At 45.3% G+C, this 18,060-nt stretch overlaps 4 protein-coding genes across 4 annotated transcripts; 1 reads left to right on the forward strand and 3 right to left on the reverse strand.

The window, feature by feature from the left end:
* Positions 1-3,361: 3,361 nt before the first annotated feature.
* Positions 3,362-4,984, forward strand: N7473_000016 (uncharacterized protein; the record flags this gene model as incomplete). Its single annotated transcript, XM_057145956.1, has 1 exon — positions 3,362-4,984. The coding sequence occupies one exon, from the start codon at positions 3,362-3,364 to the stop codon at positions 4,982-4,984; it is 1,623 nt and encodes a 540-aa protein (XP_057013842.1).
* A 2,158-nt stretch (positions 4,985-7,142) lies between these two features.
* N7473_000017 (Zn(II)2Cys6 transcription factor) lies at positions 7,143-9,586 on the reverse strand (the record flags this gene model as incomplete). The annotated part of the gene is made up of 3 exons (XM_057145957.1): positions 7,143-8,256; positions 8,329-9,171; positions 9,231-9,586. The coding sequence occupies 3 exons, from the start codon at positions 9,584-9,586 to the stop codon at positions 7,143-7,145; spliced, it is 2,313 nt and encodes a 770-aa protein (XP_057013843.1).
* A 2,714-nt stretch (positions 9,587-12,300) lies between these two features.
* On the reverse strand, positions 12,301-12,876 carry N7473_000018 (uncharacterized protein; the record flags this gene model as incomplete). The annotated part of the gene is made up of 1 exon (XM_057145958.1): positions 12,301-12,876. The coding sequence occupies one exon, from the start codon at positions 12,874-12,876 to the stop codon at positions 12,301-12,303; it is 576 nt and encodes a 191-aa protein (XP_057013844.1).
* Positions 12,877-16,768: 3,892 nt separating this feature from the next.
* N7473_000019 (uncharacterized protein) lies at positions 16,769-17,106 on the reverse strand (the record flags this gene model as incomplete). The annotated part of the gene is made up of 2 exons (XM_057145959.1): positions 16,769-16,805; positions 16,865-17,106. 2 exons carry the CDS (start codon positions 17,104-17,106, stop codon positions 16,769-16,771), a joined length of 279 nt encoding a protein of 92 aa, XP_057013845.1.
* Positions 17,107-18,060: the final 954 nt, after the last annotated feature.

Raw genomic sequence — 18,060 nt, forward strand, 5'->3', positions numbered from 1 at the left:
TATAATAATTATTTTTTCATTTACTCCTTTGTACGTGGATTTATCCCCGTACCGGATGTGAGGGCACGTGCTCTAGTCGGACTCTGATATCTGAGAGATAATGCCACGATCGGCAAAAGTCGTCCGCTAAGGAAATATTCAAGTTGTGACAGCTCTCTTCTCAATTGTTGAAACTTTTCGTTGTGTAGGATTTTAAATCAATACTATCTAGTCTTTTGGCGTCTTCGGAGCTATCGGATCTGGATTGCAGTGTTTATTCTAGGGTATTCTAGTATTCACCTCTTATTCACTGGACAACGATAATATGTATGTTCGCTATTCTGAGTGTGAGAGCGGAAAGAGCAGGTGAAAAGCAAAGCTATTGGTCGAAAAAGCTACCGCTGGTTTTGATTCCTTGGTGAGTAGTTTCAAGTGCGGCATATTGGTGGCCATAATTTCTATCCAATTACTTGAAGTCATCCCCTCACACTTCGCTATGGTATAATAGAACGTCATATCAACAACCCTTGACAGATCTACCATCTTAGCCTTCGGGCCATATAAAGGGGGCTTGAATTTGAGCGGCCTGTCGATGACTACCTGTCTTGATCTCATACCCATAGCGCTTTAAAGAGCTCTTTCGGAATTTACTGGTTTGATCATGAAATCACATATAATATTCCCCAGCAATGCTTGCATATTTGGCTACACCAGGTCTTTATCACCTTTCGATCCGTCCATCCAAGGGTCCAATGCCTCGATCAAATAACATCAAAATTCCTACCGGATGCTTGGTAGTGGACCAATATCCGTACCTGGAATTTCCTGACGGAGTTTGGTAGTATCATTGAATGGATCGGAATGGAAAAAGCAAGCCAAAGGATGATTTTCGATTAGCAAGCTATAATGCATTCGTCCACATAAGCCGCCCTTCGTCTATTCCTTACGGAGCATCTCCATCAAGGGTATTCGAGGGGATGGAATTGGCTGCAAATATTTCAGTTCGTTTCAATCTAGCATATTAATGTCCCTTGCTAATCTTTGGATTACGTGTAATCGCTTAGACAATGAACTAAACTATGTATGTTATTTGACTTCCTATAAATTGTCAATATTACCGCAGGAACTCCTCCCAGCTCCCATTTCTATCCCACAATAATCTTACCCACGACAAGATAGAATGGGCTTCTTTCACGGGAATCCGTTAGGGAGACTGTCGCCCGGAGCGAACATGGTACGTTGACTGAATATCGCCTATTTAATTATGAAGCTGGAGATCTTCTGACGAATTTTGAAGCGATCGAGGGAGGCATTTACCATTTATCAAGACGCGGAGTCCTTAATCTCATCGTGTTCCTCTGAATCATTGTCCATTTTTCCCACTACTCTCAGTCCACAGAGTCCCCACGTGGACGACGTATGGGAAAGGACTTTGATCAATCCTATCCCAAGTCCACCCATTGCGACGTGGAATTCGAACAGAAAGGTGCATATACTGAGCTTGCGGCAGGCGGTAAGCTTTGGTACATTTCTCGACATCTCCGATCCCGATCTATGTCATTCCACCGCTCCGAACACGAGTTTGAGCAGTCTCAGCGTGTATTCATCCATCGTTGAACAATTCGATACCAATAAGTATTCTGCACAGGCTGAGGGGAACAATCCGAAGTTTCGAATCATGAGCCTGTCATACAACAAGGCGATTGTTTTTATTCGTCGTCTTTTTAATAAACGCAGGCAAGACCAATCTTCCTGAACGGATGGTTATACGACTTGGATTTTGGGGATATTCTTACCCAATCCAAGAGTTACTTATTGCAAGGGAAAATCCAAATCAGTAAACATTCTCACCAAACATGGTACTGCATCAAATCAACATTAGCTGTATTTGAAAATGTTGGATATCTCGCGAAAGCGGAATATAGGTCGAAAGGTTATCAAATGCTATAGAATGAGAACTTGTGAACGGCGGGACAAGTGCGTTTTATAGGGTAAGTAATTGCTATAATGCAATCGCTTGTTACAGCACGCCTTTCAGAATGAACGGAACTATTCACGATATTTGACTCCTTGACTGCAGATCCACCGCAACAGATCCACAGAGCGCGGTGAGCATAGAATCAGGCTATACTGCTAGAACCATTGTTTATGCATTTCCAAGAAAAAGACGGAGGGAAGACAAAAAATCTAGCCCAACCAGGAGCTCGCAAATTTATCTCATAACCGACCTTTGTTAATCCTAGCCTTATATACAGCTAGTGGTACTATATTAGATCTATAGGTGTATTTGCCCCTACAATGGTTATTGAAGCATATACGTCTTGGGAAATATCAAATGTATGTACTGAACTCTATTCTGGGTGCAAGAGCGGAAAGGGTAGGCGGAAAGGAAACCTATTGGCCGGCCGAGCTACCGCTGCGTTCAACCCCTAGATGCAAGGATGCTATAAAGAATACACCCTATGTTCCGGCTATTGTGGAGGAACCAGGAATACAAATAAGCGGGGCACGATAATTCCAAATTTAGAGTAAGAACAATTACGAGTAGTCATAAAGTAACGATGGACATCTTTTGTTCCAGCTAGGCTTATACGGTGAGCTGTCTCAGACCGTCAAGGAGACACCTTTTTGCGATGCACATATTTACTCGCTGATTACAGTCAGTTCTGGCTCGAATGGAACCCATGAAGTACTCTAAGCATGTTGATCGCTGAATCAACATTTGGTTGTAACCAGAACTATGCTATACGCGGCTAACCCCTACATAGAAAAAGTGTCTTCTTGCGATGGGGTTAGATGCCAGAATCATGTCAATTCGCCGTTTTGGTACTTAAACCTTGACTATCGGTTAATTACTATCCATAGACTTCACATACCGTGACTGAGGGAAGCATAAGTATTTCCCTCACAGCTTCATACACCGGGACATAGCTTTGTACCAGGCTCAATGTATAGCATTCGCTACCTAAAGATATATTTGCCATTATAGAGACATGTTTACCTTCCTTAGATGCTATTTTGGATACATTTTGCTTTTAGAATCTGCTTGTTTGATACTGTAATTATTTTTGAGTTAAAGCGTAATTTACTGGAGGGATGCCCTCCCTTCAGAGTCTTGGGTTACTTGCAGAGGAGCACAGTACTATAAGAACCCACATTCCAACTACTATGATGCCATTGTAACATTAATGAAGGGAGTGTCTCTCATTCTAGATACGACGCTAATTTTGTAAACAACAACATACACATGCTATGGTGAGGGGCATAAAGCGACATCCAAAGCGACCAAAACCGACTGCAAGGATTGGGAACCCTGCAGGCCCTTTCTGGTTCTACCTATTAGTGGCGGCTTCGAGTTGTTGCAATTTATAGAGTGTTTACCATGAGTGCTATGTCCCAAACAAGAGTCGCTGACGCCATTGCTCGGGAGGCGTATCCAACACCGTTGAGCGCCGCCGATGATGGTCTCTATCATCCTGCACCATATTCGCATGGATCGGATACTGTTTATCAGGGTGCGCAGGCCAATGGACCCCCTACCACATTACAGGTAGCGGCTTTGGTTGCAAACGCAATTGTGACAAGAATACCACAGTCACCGGTGTGGGATACAACTAGGCTCGCTGAGACTAGACATCCGGTCTCTACGGAGACGCTAGCCATGGCGACAGATATTTTTCAGACTTCGTCAATTGCTCTACCAAGTAGAACCCAATCAGCAACCACCTCCGACTTTCCAGTCACGTCTACAAGATCAGTGGCAAATAATCTACTGCAGCGGAAAGAACCAGCACCCAAGGAATTTCGCATTTACCATTTAGTGATTATTATTCTTGTTGCGTCTCTCATAATACTTATGATTGTGGGTTGGTTCAAGCGACAGGCCGAGCGAAAGAAACCTATACTTGCAACATACCAGCAGCCGACCGGTCACCCGACCGTCCGGAAGGAACGCTTTGCGGCAGCCCTCTCTCAATCCAAAGGTCTCGTGACGGGTTTCCTGGCTATGAGCGCTAAAGCGATTAGTGTAATCCTAGCTTCCTTTTCCTCGGCGAAATCCAAAGCTGAAATGTGTCTTCAGGATGGTGCTACAACGGTTCAGACAAGCAGCCCGTTGGTGAAGAGGGCTCTTGAACAAAAGATCCGGATTTTTCTGTTTGTGGTCATGAAGACTTCCAACTTTCGACGCTGGATTTCCGATCCGCTGGGGCGGCAAAGAGTTGATGATAATGCCTTCTTTGAGAAGGACAAGGACATCACATCAAGGTCATCATCCCTTGACGAGGAATCCAGAGGCTCAACACATGATATCGCCGACGAACAGACTCATTTGGATACAAGCTACACAGTCGCCAGCAAAATTAGGCTACCACCGCCAGCAATAATAGTCAAGCGAACCCGCCGCAATAACGAAAATGGGTTGAAAGACAACGTACCTCACGGGTCAGTCTCATCGGATACAGTCTGCTTAGAGGATGTCTGTACAGCAAGCGAGTGTTCAGATACGTTAAGAGGATCAGAGACCAAATCCCTGCAAACGATCGACGAGTGTCATGGGAGCGGCCAGTCGCCGAGTGTGGGACTACTAAGGTTGAACGTATACCGTATCGAGATAGAGTTCATCCCACGCCGAGACACCCAGCTAGGGGTGAAGCAGGGGGATAAGGTTGTCATGACTCGTGTTTTTGACGACGGTTGGGTAGGTTGGCAGTCGAGCTCGTATTTGAACAAGGATCAAGCTGATCGCCCTCTGCAGGCATTTTGCGAACTTTTACGCACAAAGAAACAGGGGCTTGTGCCCCGTGCGTGTCTCTCCGTGTGGCCCTCTCGGCGCAACAATACCCCACCTAGCGTGACAAGTGTGCAGCTAGTCCCTCCAACGGCAAATAGTCACACAAATTCGCGACCTACTACACCTGTCTCGCCTATCTCGCCGATTTTACCTAGTTCCCCAGTGTTCCCTCGATTTTACAGCTCGGGCTCCTCGACTGAAAGTCTGTCTTAGAGCATGTCAAAGGTTCCAATTGCAAATTTGAACATATGCATTTGGTAAGACACTTGGAAAATCACTGGATCGCGGGATTCATTGGATTGCGATCAAGGGCTGTTAGCCTTATGATTACTTCCTGTGTGAACATTGATTCTCGTGTAAGCTAAACTATAGCGTAAAGAATTCTGAGCTATTTCTCGGATAAATTCATTTTTCATCTCTCTAATTACACTGGGACCGGAATTATTCCATCTACGAGGAACTGTACGCGAAGGCAACCTCCCAGTATATTACTTCAATCTGTTACAATAATTAAAATATAGAAAGTCTCTACTGGTATATATCTCGATGGACCACACTTCAATATGCATATATAAACACGTTAACTGCGTTAGCATAACGTTCTGCGGATTTATCTCTCCAGGATACTTCGGCGACGAACATGTATTTTCAAGATATTCGCTAGACTTGGTGGCTCTATGGGCATTACTATCATTACATACATCTTTATGATATGAAGTGTCAAAAAATTATTCAATAATTTTATCCAAGGCCAGCACTGATTTTAGTTGTGATTAGGCTACCCGAAATAATGATCTCCGAGCGCCTAACCCGTCCTGGTAGCTGAGTTGTTGTATTTCGAACAGGCTGAGGACACACATCGATTCACTGACATTTGATTGCGTTCACTTTATATTCAGCGTCTATGTCATCCAATATCCCTCATTCTCTTTTTTCAAAAGCTGTTTCATATACCTATAATATATATCATATCAGAGTTCACCCAAATTTTGTTTTACGTGACAGAGGAGCGGCTGTTATTCTTAAACTATTTGGATATAGCGTGCCTCATAATGTGCTTTCCGGCGTAGAAAGTATCACTGATAGCAGAGAAATTCTTGATAGTGTCCTGTACGCGCTTGTGATGATCCTTGATTGCTACCCCTCATCTTGGCGCAAAAACAATGTTCGAGCGCTTCCCCGTTGGTACATCAATACGGGGCCAACAACCCCTCGAATCCGAGGTAACTCCCTGTAGGATCACTTGATTATCTACGGGCAAAATCTAAACTTTAGCTGTATGTCTTCCTTTAGCGGAGTCGCATATCTCCAGCAATCCAACATGTGTGAGCTCATAAGTTGAATCACAAAAGGGCTTGCATTTACATGACTCATGCTAGCGCCGTTTTCTCTCAAGGACTACAGCGGTCGCGCGCATCAAAGCATCTCGTTCCCGAGCTATTTTACCGATTGGCCAGATTTCCTGCTTGCTTTTTAGCCTGCTCAATACGGCCTCTTTTCCATCAGAGGAGATCTTATTGAGAAAAAAAAAAAAAAAAAATTCAGCCTCTGTCTCTGCTTATCAGGCCGCTACATGATATTCGTGCAGCGTAGGTGAAAAAAGTCTTGGTACTACTCGCGTAGAAAATTCATTTGGTACGGTAGATGAAGGGGAATGATGTCGAATTTTCATTTTTTTGGCCGGACCACAAGCCTCAAGTAACGAACAAGTCTGGTGAATCTTCGGGGAACCAAATTCTCCATTCAGTCCCTTATATCCTTTAATAGATTTTATGGTGTTCCAGCTCCCTTACGCTCCACATGGTAATACTTTGTACTAACTACAGCAACATACAGGTTGCTGCCGTGTCGGAAGTTGGACAGGAAGGAGTTCAATCGCTCACGAAGACGCTGAGCTCAGTATGTAGCCAGAGTCTAATTATCAATCCTTGTACTGAAATTTTAAATGATAGCTGATAGCTCAAGTTTTGGTCAAGCCTCATTTCAATCGCGTCAATGAGATGTTGAGGAGAAAGTTCACGGAGGCTCAAGGACTTGAAATCCACCACGGGTTTAACGGATAGAAGACGTGAACGAATGAATAGATAATATCGGGGAATGATGCGATTTCAGCATTTCCGCGCCCTAAAGGTTACCAGGGGTGAATGGCTGAAGTCTTCAAATGGGAAGAAAACGCATAGCTATATCCATAAGTGCTTGTCATTGGCTATTATACATATTTTGAGTGCAATTACTATCTTTCAACACCGATTCCTGTTCTGAGTCAAACTTCACAGTCGCAAATGGCAGACTTGAGAACAAATGAATGTTCGTAGTAAGAGATGGAGGACGCAGAGGTTCATCGGCCTTTCTCGTTCTTATTAACAGGAGATTATTGCGACTCGTGTTGCGATAAGATATTCTTGCAGATCAGCCATGCTTTCTTCGCGGAGGCGTCACTATTAGACATGAATTTGAGCCAGCGCAAAGCATTTTGGACCTGCGCAAGAACCCTTCTCCTTTCGCTAGATTGGCCTTCGGAGTGCAACAAGAGTTCGACCATCAGGACAGTAATAGCCATCATGATATAATGCAGCACCAGCCAATATGGGGTGGTGCCATAGAGCCAGGTGAGATCGACCGTGGATGGCAGGAGGTCTAGCATTTCGTAAGCAGCTTGCACGCAGAGCTTTGCCGCAGCTCGATAGAAAGATCGAGAAGCATGTGGCCTAGTTGAATTGTAGGCAAGATAGTGCAAACATGGCTTATTGACAACGATCCTTGCACTATAGAAGCGGAAGCCAAGACTCACAGCCTGAGGAGAGCAAGACCGCACATTATGGCTCATAGTGAAATTAAACTCCTGTGGGAGGTTTGAAAGCCATTGATCCATGGAATCATTGAAGCCTGAGATTAAGATCTCAAGATCCGAAGAAGATTTCTGAGGCGGCTGCGGAGAGTACAAGACCCCGATAACCTTGTGTGTCAGGTGCGACAAGTCCACGGCGTGAACAAAGAACAGTGAGAGCTTAGGGGTTGTAGATGTCTCATATGTCACAGAAGTTGCCGTAGTCGCAGAAGGCACACACTTAGTCGCTCCTTGTGTAACTTGTTCATCTAATATCGCCTTATACGGCTTGGAACCAACTATTTGCGTACAACCTGATAGTCTTAGACCTGTCGTATAGTCTGCCACACCGGTGAAAAAAAGAAATGGTCCCAAAAATCGATTACGCGCGTGAACGTCAGTATGAAGGTGCCTTATAGCATTGTCCGCAAGGTCCTCTTCACGATAAGGCATCGGTAACGGCGTGGTGCAGAAATGTGTGTCGGTCTTGGGTGGGCGACCAGTGATCGCTTGGAACGAGGAGTCCATCACAAAGAGCGCCCACCACACACGATAGCGAATCTCTTTTGACGAGAATTGGACTTCATTTGCCGAGTTGCGGAGATGAAGCCCCATTGCCACTGCGGATTGAAACGCCGTGCCAAGCATTCGCCACGCCCTGATTTCAAGAGTTAGCTAACTAACACATTCTCAGTCAATGAACATCATACAAAAAAATACGGCACTGTACCTATTGATCTCCCCCACGCATAGGAGATAAAATGCGGCAAGACCTTCCACTTGCACCTGTTGTAGATCCGGGGCGTCCCCTAAGGCCACGTGATCAATGCCCAATTGCCAAGCCCGTGAAAAGTAGAAATCGTGGCGTCTAGTGCTCTCCCCATGAGAGCGACTTGCTAGTGGGGAGATCTTTGCAGCAATGGCAAACACAAGATTCAGAAGGGCCATCCACCTCCTTCCAGGCCTGGCGTTGGGATTCGAGAAGTAGGATCGATATTGCCAATAGAACGTTATCTTTCCAATAACTGGAAATTCGGGGTGAATAAACCGAAAATAATGATTAACAAGTCGATCAGCTTCTTCTCTAGGTGGAAGGGTCCATTGACTACCGTCTTCGAGGATCTCGACCTCGATCTTGTCCTGAAAATAGTTCATCACGGAGATTGACGGCGGCCAGGCTTCGTCCCCGAGTTTGGGACTGCTGTTCATTGCAAGGTGGCGCTGAAGTTCAAAAAGCCATGCTGTTGTAGTATGTTCGCTAATAAATCCCATCGCTTGCAGGCGTTGGCTACTATTGAAATCTTCGTCTGTGTGATCTTTGATTGCAAATGAGATATCGTCGTTTCCGAATGTCGTGTCGTATGCCGTGGTCCTTAAACATCTCACTAGGATGGATGATGAATTGACTGGACTGGTACACTGAGCCCTTGAATATACCGTGGGTTCCAGTTCGATTCTTAGGTCATGAAAAATCCGTTTGACTTTTTGCGCCAACGAGATGTCAAGCTCAGGATATAGTTCACAAATCAGATCTCGGTAAAGCTTGGTTTCGGCGGACAATTCTGCTATTTTCCTATGTAGTCCGGTTAGCGCCATGCAATGTGTTTGTGAGTGATAGAGTCCTCTACAAACCGTTCTAGAATGTCCCGGCTCCGAAGCCCGTAGATACAATCGACGCCTTTTTCCTCACAGCGTTGGCACGGCTGGCATCCGGTGCACTTGGCTTTCTGCTCTCGGCAGTAGCTACATGCTTGCCTAGCTCTGATTTTGCCCAGGGCTTCGGTGTGAGCCACTCGCGGAATGGGGACTTTAGGATTTACGGTATAGCTGCCGACTCGACGAAGGAAACGGGCATGATTGCGTGCAAGTCGGTAAGGGAACGGAGGTGGTGCCGATGAGTGAGGACTAGCTGGCTCTGATGCATACTGCGGGGGTTTTGGAAGACTCTGGGAATCGAACAGCTCCTGGGAGGGCTTCCAGCTCGCCATGTTTGTGTCTCAAATAGCTGGCGGAAAGGGTGCACCCGATATACCCAATAGTCTATCCAATTTCCTCAATTCAGTTCAATTTTGGCAGTTAGATGAATTGTTTCTTGCTCTCTGTGTTTTCTTGTCTTCTTCGAGGCACCATGCTATAAGTACTTAACACAAACAAGGGAGCCGCCATAAATGCATAGCAAAAGTACCAGAGAATAGAAAAAGGAACAAAGGATGATCGTACATTCCTCTCATCATGAAGTAGGTATGCACCCTGGCGCTGAAAAATATATGTTTCTAGTAACATCCAGGGGCTCCTTAGTTACGTCCGTCATGCTTCCTCATTGATCCAAGGGATATTTGGGAGTGTAGATGGGATTATTTTCTAATATTCTCGTCTCTCGTAGGTAGCTATGATGGTAGATAGCAAGAAGCTTTTCCTTCTTCCCGGCGCATTCGATTCATTCTGGGGAGCTGGGCGGCCACGCTTTGGATACCATAAGGTCGAAATTCTATTCAAATCCAGACAGTTGGTCTCTATCTGACAGATGTCATCCAACCGGGAGAGGTGTAAGTTGTTAGAAGCACTGCAAACCTCCGCTTATTATGAGCTGAAAATTCTCACAAACCGCGTTTTAATGACGATCACTAACACTCAAGGACACAATGGCCAAAAGATGCCACTATTGAGTCTAAGTTCATGCTGGATAAGTCGATTTCGTCCAGCGAGAGTCTGCGTGTGGCGCTCGCAGTGAGACACAAGTCTGAGGTCTGAGACTCGCCAAGCTTAATCCATGAACGCAAATCTTCTGGTCCAGCAATTACAGTTGGAAACGGTTGGTCAGTGTGTGGAGTGATAGTGCCGCATGATACTGAGGTAAGGTCATTGCAAGTAGGCGGTAGACGGTCTTATTCATACACAGGTCTTCCATGAATCGCCACTAGACTTACTGGATGAGATTTTATCCCCTCTAGGGCCAAGAGCTTCAAACAGTGCCAAGTCTCTGGACTCTGAACAGAAGAACTAAAACAACACTTGATCCGGCCTTAACAGATCTTGATGCCCTAAGAAAGCTAACAGCATGCACTGCATAGCTCGGGAATACTTAGAAAAAGACTGTAGATAATTAATATCACATAATACGCAATAGTAAGTAATTTAAGCTGCAGAAAGTGCCCCAAAAGTAAGTAGAGGTCGGAGCTTGTCAGTCGTAAAGCGGACAGGCCCACGCAGCCTTTGCGCTTGGGTACCGTACTTTTGACACAGACGACACAGACCACATAGATTCATTTTCTCAACCCAAGCCACCGGCTATATTACCCAACTAATAGGAATTGCTCCCGTACTAATGACGGGATTTGGATTGCGCTGCCTACAACCTTTTCTCAGCCACAATGGACCGTAATGCCAAAATTTTATTACACACTATCGACTTCAGAAGGAGACACAAAGCCCTTGCGTATTGTAAACAGTTGGCGGGCAAGTTCCACGTGACTTCAAACAACAGTTGGTGGTTCTTCTAAGTGTAGCACGGTATCGCTCAACTACAAACCATGCTTCTAGACCTCCATCAAATTTCGAGGACAATAATCCCTAGAAAATAGCGGACGCTCAAGAATTTTGAACTGTATTGACATAGGATCTTTACAAACTTTATAGAAATCACATCAACAAGTTTGCTTAGGTGTGGTTACATAACACCTTCATCGCTTGTGATGTTAGGGAAATTGATTACCTCAGGAACTAGAAAGTCCCATTGAAATATGATGAATACCTAAGAGGAATCCAACTTCCTACTAAGACTTGACTAAGACTACTCAGAGTCCGATGGAGGCAATGAAAAAAGGAATATAGTTATTCCAGAAACAACATGGCTAATATTGGACAATTCCCGCGCCGACCAATTGGATATCGGCTACGGATATATATACCCCTCCAAAATACCACAGAATACCTTATAAGCCGGCTAAGAGGCCACGGTGTATATCTACTTCATCCCCTGATATGGAGCCATCACACAGCCGATGCTCCTTACACCTACTATATCTACTACAGTTGATGATCGATGATACAGGCCTCGACTGGGAAATTTCAAGGTTGATGGCACGCTTGATCTCAACATTAAGTCTATGGTCTCCGATGGTGTCTTAAACGGAGTCAACCTTATCTGAACATGGAAGCCGAGGTCAATGTAACCTTATACAGTTAAGAGGAGTATGAAGGGTGTGCTTGAAAATAACGACTTATTGCTAGCAAGATGTTATTGAACTGCTAAGCAAGCTTCCAGACCTTGATTAAATTTCGAAAGCTATAATCGATAGATGATAGCGGATGCGCGAGAACTTTGCATCATATTCAAATACGGTCTTTCCAAAGCTAATGAGAATCAAGTTAAGAAGTTTGCCTGGGTACGATTACACTAACACCCTTATCGCTTATGACGTTTCGGATATGATTACATTAGGAACTAGAAGGCCCTATTGAAGTTTGACAAATACCTAGGAATCCTACCGACGATTAAACCTTGATTACGACTACGTATAAGCTCGGTGGTTGCATGAAATTAAAAGGAACATAATTATAGTGGACTTGCCAAAATATTAAATCCTAGGTCGCAAAGTCAGTAAAACCAACTAGATATCTATCCACCCGCCCACTGCATCAAAATGCTTTGACAGAACATGTATAATGTGTTTAGCGTAAAACTCTGTGTACAAACTCCTAATCAAGCTTGGATAACAGCAAGCTTTGCCGGCTCCTTAAAGCGCCCGTTCACCGGAGCAAATTGTCCACCATTTGTTCCAATAAAGACTTTACTTCCACTCAAATCTAGTACACAACAGGTTGGTCCAGCGATGGTTGTTGAATTTTCAGCTCCAAAAACCTCAAGAATCTTTCCTCGGGTGGTGAGCTTCAGTATCTGATTTTCCGTGCTGGCCGCCAGATAAACAATTTTGTCTTTGGAAATGTCGAGATTGTCAACTCCAGTCTGGTTGATGACCAGTTCGGAAGGGCCAGTCGCACTTGCAGTTTCGCTGCCAGGTATCCGACGTAACCGGCCTTTGGTGACACTCGCGTAGTAGAGATATTCCTCAAATACCTTGATCCCGTTCACCCCCATTTTCGGGCCACCAGTGATGGGAAGCATGGATTCTTCAGAAAGCGAGGGGCTATAACGTGATGTTCGCAAATCTACCTTCCATATTATTCCCCTAGGACTTTCAGAGAGAAGATACGAAGACACATTGCTTCTGAACAAGGTCGAGGCTCCAAGCGCCTTGGCTTCAACGATGTCAACCATTCTGCTAACCGTAGGGGCTCTTTGCGTGCCTTGCCAGTTGGATATAGTTTGGTCATGGTGCTGACATGTGAAATCAATTTTTCAAACGCTGAAGGAGCCTGGACTAGCAGAGAATGTTCCCACGTCAAATTGACCAGTCACCACTGTGAAAATATCTTTGGAGACTTCTGTGATACCAAAACAGCTAGAGATCCCAGCGTCTTCATTACGAAAATTGAATATGAGCGACGCAGTACCTGTTCGCGGATCCACCGACCACACTTCAGGATGGGGCCTTAGGTCCAGTAACGCATGCAAACAGGCCTGAGAGAATGTTTGCATAGAGTGACCTTGGCAAATGTAGTAGTTGTAGTTGAACATGTATAATCGAACTGATTCGGGGAAACCTCAAATATGACACAGATCCAGCTTCCCTGTCTTCCTGGGTGAAATATGTCAAACTAGCCCTATTTGACCTAGCCTGCTCGTATGATAATGGATCACAGAGCTAAGAAAGACTTGTGGAGCCGTTTTCCAATAATTTGGCCACTTTTATCAATGTTTAGACCGGCCAGATAGTACTTCGATGTAGTAACGTCTTTTTCAAGCTACGCTAGTCCACCAGCACTATGACCATTACCACCGTGGTCATGGTGTAATGTGACCGTGGCCACACACTTGTGATTTCAGGGTTACATTCCAAACCTCGCCATAGTTTGGGTTAACATAGCCGCGTGCATATCAAATATCTAGTCATGCGAGCCTACAACCGTCTTTTTAAACAAGGGCTAAGTGGTTTCAGATAACCAACGAGTATTATTGGATCCAAAAAACCCGGTTTCTGTGAGAGAACATTCTAGTGGCCGGCCAAATGCCGACAAGTAACAATCATATGGCCATTGCAGCAGACCCAATCCTCGCAATAAAGGCTTCAACAAGGGGTATTTTTCGCATTTGGGAGATTATGTTCGCCGGTTATAGGATGGCTACTTGCGGGCTGATTCTCCGGACATTCTTCGACAGGTTTGGCATGGGAGGCGTCCATCCTGGCTCGTGTGGGTTCCTGGATGATGCTTGAGATTCTTCGCGATGTTGCAAAATATAGGTCTCTCGAAATGTGCGTTCCAGTATGCCAACATTGAATATACTCGAAAATGGTGATTGCTTTTCCTAATGCTGGATCAACGGACTAAAGCCCTGGTGCAATCATATCTCCTTGCTCCGGCTCATGCAGTTACGCATGAATGAGTCTGGTTGAATCAAACTCTGTTCACAGTTCAGTCCTAGGAAAGCGGGTCTGCTTGTAACATCTGCATAGACAGTACTCTCTAACTCTTACCTCTTCCTAGGTATGTTCCAAGATTTACCCTCCCTGCATGCCCTTTCTTATATCTCCCAACCTGTTCGAGGTCCTTCGTTCATTTCTGCAGGAATTTTTGAATCTTCCATCCACCACATGCTCTTACAGATTGGAACAGCACACCCATCGGTGAAGAATGATGGAGGCTACCACGATGGTGAGTGATTATGCTCCCGCCGAGCAAGATCAAGTTCATAATATGGACTGGGTCCAAGACAAGTCTGTCCTCGATGCCGAGGTCGACTTTTTCGCGGGAGTTTCATTGTCGGGGAGTCCCATTGTCAAGCCAAACAGCGCAGCTAGGCCGAATATAAGCTAAAATATGCATATATCAAAACGCCCAATAGTGAGTGCAGTACGGCATCCTGGCAAGATTTTGAAGAATTCACACGTCTTATCTGCGGTAACCACGAACGCTCCAGCCACACCCACCGCAGCATACCACAGCCGTTCCGCCGGCGGCAATTAAAATGCAGTGTTGCAAGATGCAGCAGTTGCTTTCACATTTCAAAGGCCTACAGCGTCATCTCTCTGGCCACCTGGCCGAAAGGTTCTATACCTGCTGGTTTCCGGAGTCAGTGCCGCTTCACGCGTCGCGATAATCTCAAAGCCCTTTAGACCAGGAATGGAAGACCTGGTGGCCGCAATCGTTGCGTGGTGACTCTGGATCGGTCTAGCCAAGCCTACGATCCCTGTTCCCATAGACGGCTGACGTTCGATGGCGGGCCGGTCAAGGAGGGAAACGCAGGTTCGTCCGATATGTGAATTAAAACTGGATAACGAGTGTACGGCAAGGAGCACGAAACGTGCACTACCCTCTTGTGGTAGCGCGCTAGGTCAGCGACTTTTTGTTTAGCTGTCATGTGAAGTCGTCGCAATGACATGGTGCAGGGAGTTGATGAGTCAAATTTTTGAATTTTGTTCGAATTAATGATGAGTATCGGATTCAAACGCACGACTTCGAAGGGAGAGGAATTACTAGTGGACCAAAAAAGCATATTTGGATACACACAAAATTTTGCTGACCCTTGGCTCTGATGCTCTAGTCAATTGATTTCTCAAGTTTTCCTGGGCTTTCGAGAGGGTTTTGTCCTTTTTTCTAGTCTTAACCCAGATAGAGCCGATCGAGAAAGCAATGATCAACACAAAAGGTAAACTTGCTTAGTATATGTGCACTTGCGACCATGTGTACGGGTTGGTGCTGGGTTTAAATCATCCATTGAAGACTGCATATATTTCATCCGTCCCGCGGTAAAAAGTACAATACCTGTCATCAGATTCACGAATTCACCCACTACTAAAGCACGACAGGAGATAAGCAAGTGTGACAATCAACAAGAAAAAGTACCTATCAAGTTGTCATTAGAAAGGCAGTGAATGCCCCGATCCCAGTAAATTATCTACTGGGCTCCTAATGCAGGGAGGAAGCGCTACTCACATACTTGAAGAGACTCTGTCCCTCACAAGTGAAGTGTTTGCTGTGGCAGCGGAGGCAAGCATGGCGACAACATCATGTGTATCGCATATCAGGATTAGCACATAAATGTAACGGTGACGTTGCGAGTACGGTGGTTGAGTCAACGCCGCCGTGAGAACGGAATGCCCGATCGAAGACACGGTTGCAGGAATTGATTACAACCATCGTTTATGGTTCGATTGACAGTAATCGTTGATCAAAGGAAATTACGAATGACCTCACAGATTGATCTTGACAATCTGTCTTAATCTCCCTGCCGTTGAAAAGCTCGCACTGCACATTCGGGTAATGAGAAAAGTTACGCCAAGGTACTCATACTTCAAGCTCATACCGGCTATTGCATTGAGGTGCACGGACCAATTGATAGCGGCACCTCACTGAAAGGTGAAGTTTTCGCACCACCTTTGCGTACCGACGGTGGGATCACAGGAACTGTCATCAATTTCGCGTGTGACCACTTCAGCTGCCCGCTGAAGATGGAGACGCGTTTCTACAGCAACGTTAAAGCTATTCCAGGATTGTTTACTCGCCATTTGAATCTCGATCTAGCAACTCAGCCTTGGGCTCATCGCCAAAGCGGCGTCCAAATTGACTCTGGCGTGAATCACAGGTGTCAAGCAAGCTTAGATCAGTATCGCATTGGACATGAGATAGGCTAAATTGGCCAAGGGGACCCATTCCAAAAATACGAGTTGAATTAATTGAATTAGTTGGTTGAAGAAAAGATAAAAAGAACGGAAGATACGAGGACACGTTAAGGTGACCTTGCTCACACGAGTAGGGAGAGGGAAGTTGAAAATCCCAATTCTCGGACTCCTCAGTAGGAACATGATCATGTCTCAAATGCAACTAAACCATCCGAGAGCAGTTTCCTACCCACGTTTATCAACAGCTATCCAGCCAAAATACACGCCACTAGGTATTCCTGGAGACCGTAGTCGAGGATTGAGTGTAACAAACGTTAATCCGGGGTAAGGTGTGTCCAGATTCGGATAGGTGTAGTTGCGCGAGGTGCTTAAAGAATCTTAACTCCAATAAGGTTTTTCACAGTCTTGCCGAGGTCCAGGAGGCCCCCGCTAGCAACGTCCTCGATTCACCGACACTGCTGCATACCTAGACGGAAATCAGCTTATCATGTCATAATCATCAGGAGTCTATAGAAGAGCACTTACCCCCTCCCGAATGTCACAGCAGAAGACGTTCCAATCCGCCTAGCATGTATTGTCCTCGGCGAGACGGCTGCAATTGCCAGATTCGGGGTCATTCTCGTCACTAGGGCAGCAGAAGCAGACCGACTCGCTGCCTTGGTGATGGCCATAGGTGACGCCGCCGGGGGGCCTCCGGAAGGTGCGGCGGGGGCAGCAATAGTGACAGCGACAAGACCGAAGATGGTAGTAACTGTGCTGAAATGCATTTCGATGGAAGAGATGTTGGGTTAAGAAAGGATCTTTGAGTGGGCGGTAGTTGGTTTGTCGGGAACTTAAAGAACAATAAGTGACTAACTACGGGTTGAGTACTGATGATGGATAGAAGAAATTTTAGAGCTAGCTGGGAGGGTGCGGCGGTTTTTATGCTTTTTTCTAGCTATAAGATATATCCCTAGCAAGCATACTTTCTAAGGTCACTCTAGGGAAATATAGTAAGAAGAGAATAAGCCTCTGATTTTATCAGTAGCATTCTCTATACAGTAACAGCAGGGTTCAATAATGTTACCCCAGCACATCCCTACTACTGATATTCGGTATGTATACTTAAGGCAGTATACAACAACGCTTATCTGGTCGAAACCAATGGTCAACCAATGGTTATCCTTAGAAATAATGTCTACATACCCACTGACAAAGGTGACTATTGCGCTCTGAAAGCAATACAACATATAACCCAAGGCGTGCATACTAGACATCAGGGTTAGAATGTGATACGATATGTTCGACTTGTCAAGGTTGCTAGTGCAGTGCATTCTTCAATATGACTGTTACGTTGGGAATGAATACCAGCGCCTTATTCTATGGTTATTGGCAAAATGATGGTTCCTCTCCCTAGTTAATATCCCTTTTGGGCACCCAGGGGACGTATCCTTGACTGAGATGGTATATAGTACAAGAGGAGTATTGCCCTACGCTCAGGCGTGTGCTTCGTCGATCAATATCTTTCTCTCAGTTATCCCCCAGTATAAGCTACCATCTCCTCCGGCGCGAATCGTCCGATAAGAAGTCGTCAGAACCAGAGACAGAACACCAAATGGACAACCATTTAGCATCTATTGGCGATGTTCTGCTGTATCCTGTCACTAGAATCGCGATGCTTTTCATAATTTTCATTCTGAGCGTGTTGAATTTACCTCTGTCGATTCGAGGTCTTGTGGATC

This window comes from Penicillium subrubescens, assembly GCF_028828155.1.
Source record: "Penicillium subrubescens strain IBT 31985 chromosome Unknown utg000001l_segment0_segment0, whole genome shotgun sequence".
Classification (NCBI taxonomy): Eukaryota; Fungi; Ascomycota; class Eurotiomycetes; order Eurotiales; family Aspergillaceae; genus Penicillium; species Penicillium subrubescens.